Raw genomic sequence first — 10022 nt, 5'->3', positions numbered from 1 at the left:
TTAAATCAGTGCCCAATTACATTTAACACTCAAGAGGTGGCTATTATAGTGTAATAATAATAGTCATTATAACTATTACTACCTATTATCGTTAAAAGTTGAACCTCACTTGCATAGATCAATAAAGATACAGATATAGATGTTATACTCAAAGATTCAGGCTACAACTGATTTGTTTACTTATTCATGTAATAAAACATTAACACGCTGCACTTAAATACTAATTTAAACATGGGAGTAAGATCATGTAGGCCAAAGAATTCAAATGGGAGGAAAAAAAGCTTAAAATATGCCTGATCTCAAACACCAAAGACTATGAAATAAATATGAATGACATTTATAATCTCTTATCTTATTTTTCTTTCCAATTTTCAAAGAGTAAAGATGTATTTAAAATATACCTGCCCATATCTGTGAAGATAGGAAATAAATTATCTTTTCTTTAGCTTTTATTCTCTTTCTTAGGTAGGGCTTAGAATTGTTTCATTAAACACAGAAAGTTCAGGTGCATAATGAAAAATGACAACTGAATTCCCAAAGATTTATGGATAAACTGTGAAGAATTACTTAATATGTAATAGCAAATATCATTTGTAGACTATATGTGTAAAAATGATTTAGATGTATTATATATTCATAAATACTTTATGCTAAAAATTTTTATTAACTGTACATAAAAGCTACCTACATAGAATTATTAAAAGTGGGTTATGGGCTAAGTGTTTACAAAGAGAATTTCTAACCTTGTATAGTGATTTTTTTAAACCCGCTGTCTCTGTTGTTTGAAATTATGTTTTATAGAGTGTATCTTTAGGGAATTTTAAATCTGCTTCCAATCAAAACCAAGTCAACTGATATATAATATTGATGACTTCTACGATAGACTAGACATGTATCTGGCTTTTTTTTTAAATCTTGAGTTTAAAGAATGGTCTAATGGTCTTAAGCTGCTAAATGCCTTGCTACTACATTTCTAGGCCATATACTGCTTTCCTTTAGACTCTACCTGCTAAACAGGCTTAGCTTTGTGTTATTTTAATTTCATATTTAGGAATTTCCCTGATGGTCTAGTGCTAAGACTCCACACATCAATACAAGGGGTCCAGATTCAATCCCTGGTTGGGAAACTAAGATTTTATATACTGTGTACTATGGCCAAAAGTCAATCAATCAATCAATAAAAATTAACTTCATATCTAAATATAATAGAATGAGTCTGTTCAAAGAAAAGATAAACCTTTTATATATTATATTATGTTCACTACTATATCACTCCATATGATATTAGTAGACTGTTTACTAGTTTACTATCATTACTGTCATTTATTAGATCTTAGAATACATGTATTTATGTGTGTGTGTGTGCGTGCATATGTGTGCATGTTTGAGTTATATATAGATAATCTCATGTGCTAATCAGGCAAATATTTCCATTTATAAAAATCTACTTACTATCTTTGCTAGTTGTTCTGTTTGTGCATCCTAAAAGTTGACATGCAGAACAGGTGTGAAATTGAGAGATCAGCCATTTTTGAAGGGCATGGCAGCAGTTGGGAAGATTGAGTTTCTTACACTTTATACCTTGTGATGTCTGTTGGTTTTTAATCTACTAAGCTTCTTTATTTGAAGACATGCCTTTTTCTATTAGTTTTCATATTAGCCAGTGAATTAAGGTATTCATTATTATTCTTTTAACAAATAATCGATATAATATTTCCCATGAAATAGAATGAAGGGAATGTTTCCTGTGCCAGGAAGAAATAATATAAAACACAATTTAATTGCTAAGAGGTATGAGAGAAAAGATTTTTTTTTCCTCTTTCCCACATCCAAAATCCACTGCACTACTCTGTCTTGTAGATACATTTTCTTTGCCTTTTTCTATATTGTGTTTGGTAGCTTATTAATACAAAAACATTTTAGCCTTGCTAATCAGATCTCAGAATATCCTGTCTGCATTTCAGGGATAGGATAAGAAAAAGATATTGCTACAATTCTATTCTATCCACAAGTATTGACTATGGATTCCTACAAACTAGACCTTGTGAACTGATAGGATGGAAGATTTCATGTTCCTCTCCTAAGTAAACAGGCAGTCCAGTCAGGATAATTAGTCAAATTACTGGTGCCTACACAACAGTTAGTGTCATAAGAGACCTGAAAATAAAGAGACACCACCAACTGAAATAGTAGAAGACTTCGCAAGGATTAAAGTGGTCCATAGAAAAATGTACAGAGTTGGGAATGAGGAGAGGAGGAAAGGTAACTGAAATCTTCCAGACAAAGACGTGTACATGAGCAGACACAGAGGAACAGATGAACATGGCATGTTCTTGGGACAGTGTGAGCTGCTTAGCTGACAGAAGACTTGAAGCAAAGAGCGATGGAAATTAGGGGTGCATGGTTTAGATGAGGTGATAAGGACAATGCACTGATTCCAACTAAGACCAGTAACTTAATTAGACATTGAAGTATGCTGCAAAATCGAGTCTTGGTGTCGTCTCAGCAAAACAAAAATGATTTCTCTGTAATCCACTTTTGACTTACCCACACTACTCTTTACTATCTTGAATAAAAGAATTGAATATATTAGGAAAAGACTTAGCTCATTTTTTCTTAAATTTTCATATAATACATTGATTCATATCTGACAAATGAAGGTAGTATGGAGGTATCTAACAAATACAGAATTGACACAAAATAAAAATACTGAACTTTTTAAAGAGTTTATTTGCTTAATAAGGTTTTAGCACAGTATAGTAATGACATTCCTTATAAAACATGTTCAAAGCTAGTAAAAATTTGATTAGCTCTTTAAAGAGGTTTGGGTAAAATTATGGAAATATATTTTATTAGTGACTGAATCCATTTTTAAAAGATGAAAAGTAACTTACATTTCTGTGTTTTATTATGAATTATTTCTGAAATAGAAAAAAATTAAGCAAATTAAATAAATAAAAGTAACTTTTTAAGCTGTTCTCTTCATGTAGGAGTACAACTGCGTAGATGTTGGAAGAGCATGTCCTTCCCTATTCTTTTCTTACCTTGTGGCAGAATCACAGTAGGTCCTATTCCTCAGCTCCACAGAATCAGCTAAGACAGAACTTAATTAGCAAACCACAATCTTTATTGCCTAGTTCAGTTTCTGTATTCACTCTGAAAAGTTTAAAGGTTTCAGAGTTCAGTAGATGAACTGACTCTGAGGGTGGCTGCTCTCTTGCCTGCATCTTCACTAGTTCCCCTGCTCGTTTTTTGTTTTGTTTTGTTTGCTTTTTTCGCCAAAATTTATATGGAAAAATTGAGCCTAATAAAGATAGCAGGTCTGGCAATATAAAATAATATTCCATGACTAAAAAATTACTAAGAAAGTATCATGAGTGTTATCTGGGAAAAAATGTACTTATTTCTGGATATTTTTAAGTTTTCCATTTAACCAGAAGATTGGCTTATGATGACATATAAAATATGATCCTATCTCTCTTACAAAATGATGATAGTATATATATATAGTATTAAGCCAATATTCTTGAGAGATGAATGTCATCTCATTGGCTCATTTATTCTTACACTGAAAAATTTGTTGAGATGTTGGTGGCTTATGTAGATGTGATTTTTAAAAGATATTTGATTGTACTACCTACACCTGCTTGACTCATCAATTAATTTTTAGAACTTTGTTTCTAATAGTCAGAAGCCCAGCAAGATAAAAGGTGATGGTTATTACATCACATTTCTTACCCACTATAGAAACAGATGTGCAATAATACACTTCTTTTCGTTTATTCTCATGCCACATCCTCTTTTGGCTCTTAACCAGTACTTGAGGGGACATGATGAAGGCAGCTAAGCTTGTAAAGGTGACCCTTGTTATGATGGTTCAGAGTAAAATCTTTATTAACCAGGGGCTGCCAGTTCTTCCTGAGATCCACTTTTCTTGTTCAACATAGCGATGTGACCAAAATGGGTTGCAAAAACCTACCTCCCCTCCACCTAGCAATAGTTTCATAAGTCTTGCGATTTTATTTCCAAGTCTTCACAAGTGGTCATTGCAAAATCAGTTAAACCACTAATTATTTCTTTTTTGCCTGCACTGAAGTACACATGACGTATTTTAAGCCCTTTGAAACTTCTTTGTAGTATTGCAAGTATGCATGAGAAGGTTTAGTAAGTTAATGTTAAAATCAAATAAAAGAGATTAAAGACGTTGCATTCTTTTATGTATAAGAAAATAGTTACAGTTCAGACACCTGTGTTCATAAGTAATATAGTGTTCTTTGCGTTAACAAGACATTGCATATTGACTGAAACTCTTAAAGGTAGAATGCAAAAACCAAGTCATTCAGAACTGAAGAAATGCTAACTTTATCTTTGTTGTAATATAGACCTGTCAACAAAATTATCAAGATAGCAATTTTAGAGATAATATTCTAAGTACAGCCTACAGTATCCCACTTGTATTTAATGAAAATATGCTTTCTCAAACAATCAAATATTTGCTCTCAGTTCTACTTCAGGATGTTTGTATTTGTTCAACTAAGAAGTTAAAGTCAAGCATTCAGTTTCAGTGGGGCTTGAGTCAAGCATGCAATTAAGAGATTTGGAAATAGTTGTGTACCTAATTAAGAAATTAAGAAAATTATCTTAAACCTAAGAAAATTACGGAAATTATCTACTACCACATGAAAGTCAGTTTGAATGCTTCATTCTCATGTTGTCTTCCCATACATGCATGTTTCTTAGGAGTATAGGATGGTATATACAAGTGTTAGTCATTGAATTTACCTTTATATGTTAATAAACAGATTACCTTTTCTCTCTGAAGATCAGTGTTACCTTCTCTATGAAAGAAGTTCCTGTTAAAAAGAAATCACCCAAATGGGCTCCCTCAGTGTGACTCTGTCCCTTATTTCTGACCAAGCCAAAAGCATCAAATTATTTATTGATGCCTCCTCCCTGAGGATTAGCTGTTTGGGGTATCAAAGGAAGTGCTCTGCTGGAGAACAAACCACAAGATTTTGCATACTTTGAATGAAGTCGCTCAGTCGTGTCCAACTCTTTGTGACCCCAGGGACTATAGCCTACCAGCCTCCTCCCTCCATGGGATTCTCCAGGCAAGAGTCATTTAATAAATAGTTGTTGAAATTAATTGTATAGTAATATTTTTATTATACCTATGTGACTAAAATGATTAGTTCCATTATTTCACATAGTTAGCCATAGCTAATAGCAGCAACCAGTCACTGGTATATTGGATATTCATTTCTCCATCACAAGATCTCCTTGTCTGCCTATTTGACTTTTTAAAATTTGAGTTATCATTTAACAACTTGGTAACTGTATAATGACTATCACCAACGATTAGTTGTTTATTCTCTTAAAGCACCTTGGGGAATAATTTATTATTTTATAGTGAGGAAAGTTAAAAATTTACTTGAAGACAAAAAAAAAATACCGAGTAGTTCATTTGTAAATCTTTTTTTAATTATTACCATTTAATGCTTTATAGGTACAAATTCATTCTGAAGCAATGCTTGTGGAACTTTTCATTTAAATTTCCAGCTCTGAATAATAGTTGACGTCAAAGTTGTTCAACTGTGTTATACAATCTTCCTTTAAAAGAGAAAAAATATTGCTTAAAGAAAGGCCATCCCCCAAATTTTGTAAAACTGAAAGATCATCTCTTAATTGCTTCGGTCTTTGTCAAATTTGGCTTACAAATGCCCGGACTTTGTAGGTATGCAGGACATAAAACGTATATATGTGTATTGTTATTCAGGTACACAATGTGTTTCTTCAGCTTAAATCTATGCTTGGATGTTGTTCTTAAAAATATGAACTTAAAGTTGAAAGATTTGATTTATCAGAATGTGCTGATAAGTGATACAGTGGTAAATGCAAATTTCATAGTCAATATTCAAAGACCAAAAAGAGTCCTCTGTCATTGTCCACGTTTTATCTATTTTTAAAAACCACAGAGGGAAAAATACGCTCAGGGAAAAAAATGAAGCTTTACTGCAAAAGAAATGAATGCAAGAAATGGCACTTTAAGTAGTGAAGAGACATGAAGCATTGAAACTTCATAGCCTGCTAAGGAGCAACAGCTGTACCTAATTTCAACTTGACGTGCTTCAGATCTCATATTCATATAGGTATTTAATGATCCAAATATAATGGTCCTATATAGAATAATTACTTATATGAAGGAGCAAACTTCATACGCATTCCTTTTTAAATGATCCTTCAAGAGAAAAACTGCACTGGCTCTTTGAACAATGAATAGTCTCTTTCACCAATCCAAATGTTTGGGGCTAAATAGCTTATCTTTTAAGAGAGAGTAATGATAGTGCTGAGGTTACTTCTTTTTGACAGACTCTTTTTGTCTTCCCCCTTCCCAGGATAGCCAGTACAATGAAAAAAGGTAGAATGCCAGGCCAATCATTAAGTCATACTGATAGATGGTTACAAGAAATATCAGAAACAAAAGGAAGTAAGGTACTTTAGAGTTGATGTATTTTGAAAGCAGAGATTCACTTTGAGATTGACTTTCCTGGGCAGGGAGACTATCAGAAGCAGGGCTGTCAGATTCCTTGTCGCCTGAAGAGTACAGTGATTGTCCAGAGTTTATTAATCCTTCATTTTCGTGCCTTACCCCTTCTATGTTCTCAGAAGCTTCACTGATTAAAATCGTTGGCCCTAGAGGTTTCTCCACACTGTGTTCCCCTTGTTTGACAATCTGGCCTATACATCTTTCCTTTGTACTATCTGATGTCACTATTCCTGAACTTTTGGAAACTTCTTCCAGTGGAGATGCAGGATGAGAGTGCTTTTCAGTACCCTGGATTTCACTTGTTGGATTACAATTAAATTCTGATTTAGAAGAAATAGATTGGAGAGGCATGGTAGTAACTGCATGCTCTATAGTAGTGGCCTGTTCATCAGAGGACACTGAACTTTTAGCATGGTGATTGGAAACCTGAGAGCCATTCTGAGAAGTTCTATTAGCGTCTGAGTTTAAAGAAGAATGAATAGTGACATCTGTAATTGTTTTCTTTGATAATTCTTGGACCTGCTCAGGATCTCTATTTTCTGGAAATATTTTTTTGTCTGTTGGTAACATTCCCAAATGTAAACCTAGTTTTGAGGCTGCTTTTTGATGGTCTGTAATGACCTGTGAGGATTCTTCTACAGATGTTGTATTCCCAGTGACACATTTCTTCCTGTCATGCGTCTTCCCAGGGTTGTGCATAGCTATGGTTTCTTCCTTCTCCTTTTCATCTACGTGTACATTACAAATACCTGAACATGACTCCTTTTCAAAATCGTTGTCATAGATTACACCTACTGTATCTCGTTGACAAAGGGTATCATGTGAATCATCATTTCTCCCTTCATATGGATCAAACGCTGTTTCCTTTACTTCGATGGGCCTGTCACTTTGTGCTGTCTCTTGAGGTAGCTCAGCAATTATTGCTTTTTCTCTAGCAGACATGCATTCTAGAGTACTTTCCGATGTTGTCTTAATTATATAAGCTGTACCTGCTTCTGCTTTCTTAGTAATACCATGATCAGCTAGAGAAGACAGTTCACAGCTTGCTGTTTCTTGGCAGGTAAACAATTCTTCTGTAAGATTAGCTTTCAAGCTCCTTGTATCATCTCTTTTCCCCCACATGTCTTCACAATCTGCTTTTTCTATGGACTGCTCTGTTATAGTTGTCTTACTCCCTCTTGCTCTTTCCTGACTTTCCAGAACATTCCAACTTTGTTTATGCTGTGTGTTCTTATTCTGATCTTCAGGATTAATCCAAACTGATTTTTCTTCTTCAGCTTGGAAAAGGTACTTATTCCTCAAAACATTTCCATTTCTTGGTGAACCAGCTTGACCAGGCATCCCTCCTAGAGTAGTGACTTTGCTAGCCAAGAGATCACAGTCTGAGGTTGCTGACACAGTTTCCTCCAGGCTTAGATTTGTCCTTGGTGAATGAAACGTATCTGCTCTGATTGACTGGTCATGAGTTGCAGTGTCTTTACTCGGCAGAGCAGTTAGGTCTCTGTTACTGGCTCCCATCCCTTCCACACTTACTTCAGAGTGGCTCGTCTTTCTTTCTTGGTCATGTAAGACTGATTGAAAACATTTGCTTTGTTTTTCATTAACACCTAAGAATATTCTTTGCTCCTCCTCCTCATTCTTACCATTGCCATAATCTTTCTTGGAAGATCTTTTTTCTGTCAATTTTTCTGAATGGAAATCCAAGTGAAAGTCACCTCTTAAACATTCCCAATCTTTTACTGCAATTTCTTTAGCTTCTCCTTCAGGTTTTTTGTTAAGGTTGTCTGCCATTAGTTGGTCTGCAGAGGGACAAGACATTTGCACTCTGCCTCTCACTTTGGCTGGATTAGCATTATCATCCAGTTCTTTGCTGCCACTATATAACTGTACTACTTCATCACTGCTAGTATTTCCCAGTGACAGCTTGACTTCTCCTGTATCTGAAGTAAATTCTTCTGAAGGTGGGTAAGTGTGCTCATTTCCTGAGAAATATTTTTCCTTGTGGTAAAAATCTCCCTTTAAGGATCTTTCTGCCGATGAACTTGAAGACAAAGGCCTTTTAAACAAGTCAGTGTATACATCATCATGGACTTGCTTCTTCTCTAATCTCTCAGTGTTATTTGGAAAATTGACTGTATTCTTTTCATCTCCAGAAGCAGTACTTCTTAGCAAGTGTTGGTTTATCTTAAGGGGTAAAAACAACAAAAATAATGATTTTTATTGTTTTTAAATTTACAAAGCAAGTTAGATAGGATTCATTAACTTGGCTAGTGATTATCTGGTAGATTTCCTCAATTCATTTCATTTGTAGATTTTGCACAAATTCTGAAAGATGAATGTTTGGGGGAGATTCTTCTAGGCTATGACTTAGGAATGAGATTAATAAGAAAAGGGGCCAAAATTAATAACTCTCCTTCCCAGCTTCCAAATATCACATTGTATTATTCAACTATTCTTGCTTGTCATTGCACTTTCTCCTCACTTAGGATATACACATTGATAGCTCCATGCTGATCAATTAGAGAGCAGCTTCCTGGATGCCCCTTGCTGCATTTACACTTGCTGTAGGTGCCCCTATTATAGTTTCTCTTATTAATATGTTTTCTGCAAAGCCTCTGCAAACTATTAATAGCAAAACGTCACTCAAAGAAAAGTGAGGGAGTTAATGTCTCTGCAAATTCTGTTTTAATGACCCTCTGCCAACTGGTACTCAAATGTATTTGAGCTCTTCAGTGATGCCAACTGTCAGGATTTAACAGTGAGATGCCTGTGTTTTTTTTTCTCCTCATAACTGACATTTGCATGATCTCAATAATTATATGCAAATCTTACGTTTTCCCCTTCTTCTCACATAAGGCTCATGTTACTTGTCAACTGCACAGCTGTCTTGTAAGCCAATGCCTGTGGGTTCCACAGATTTGGTTGTATTTCCATCTATTATAGAGCTTCATTGTTTTATGCATTAACGTCAGCATGGAGCAAATTAGCATCTAAATTACAGCTCCCTGTTCATTTATTGGACGTACAATCTCAGTAACTTCTAAACAAACTTTATATTTGCGCCTGCTCATTGTAATGAGGTGTATTGGTGAAGTATGTGATTTTTCAGAGTCCTTTCATTATATTCTGTGGTTTGAAAAAAAATGGCTGTGTTAACTTTCAGCTGGTGAGAATTCACACAGTGGGTGACAACTTTGTAGTTTCTTAAAGTTGGAGCAAAGTAAATTGCATACTTTAGTGATGCAGCTTCCATATCACTATAGAAAGGGTAGAATGTGTGGGGAAAGAGATGAGCTCTATTTCTTTTCTGTTTCAGCACTGACACTTGAAGAGGCAAATGTCATTTTAATATTCGATGATTATGAATCCATGTATCCTAATGATATGAGCTCCAACCAAATACAGTAAAGGATAAATTGCATTATGTGACTCATTTACTCCTATTTCTTCCTTTGTGATAAAAATGCTATTTAAA

The 10022-nt window shown here is 34.6% G+C and overlaps 1 protein-coding gene across 2 annotated transcripts in view; it reads right to left on the bottom strand.

The window, feature by feature from the left end:
• Positions 1-5459: 5459 nt before the first annotated feature.
• The window catches only part of PPP1R3A (protein phosphatase 1 regulatory subunit 3A), a 39963-nt gene continuing 35400 nt past the window's right edge, over positions 5460-10022 (bottom strand). For both annotated transcript variants that reach the window (XM_015095296.3, XM_042249195.2), the window contains one exon: positions 5460-8731. In XM_015095296.3, the coding sequence (XP_014950782.3) occupies positions 6353-8731 (2379 nt within the window). In that variant the 3' untranslated portion in view covers positions 5460-6352. The remainder of the gene's footprint in view (positions 8732-10022) is intronic.

This window comes from Ovis aries, chromosome 4, assembly GCF_016772045.2.
Source record: "Ovis aries strain OAR_USU_Benz2616 breed Rambouillet chromosome 4, ARS-UI_Ramb_v3.0, whole genome shotgun sequence".
In the NCBI taxonomy this organism is placed as follows: Eukaryota; Metazoa; Chordata; class Mammalia; order Artiodactyla; family Bovidae; genus Ovis; species Ovis aries.
Note: the sequence above shows the minus strand (reverse complement) of the source record. Positions and strands in the feature narration are given on the sequence as shown.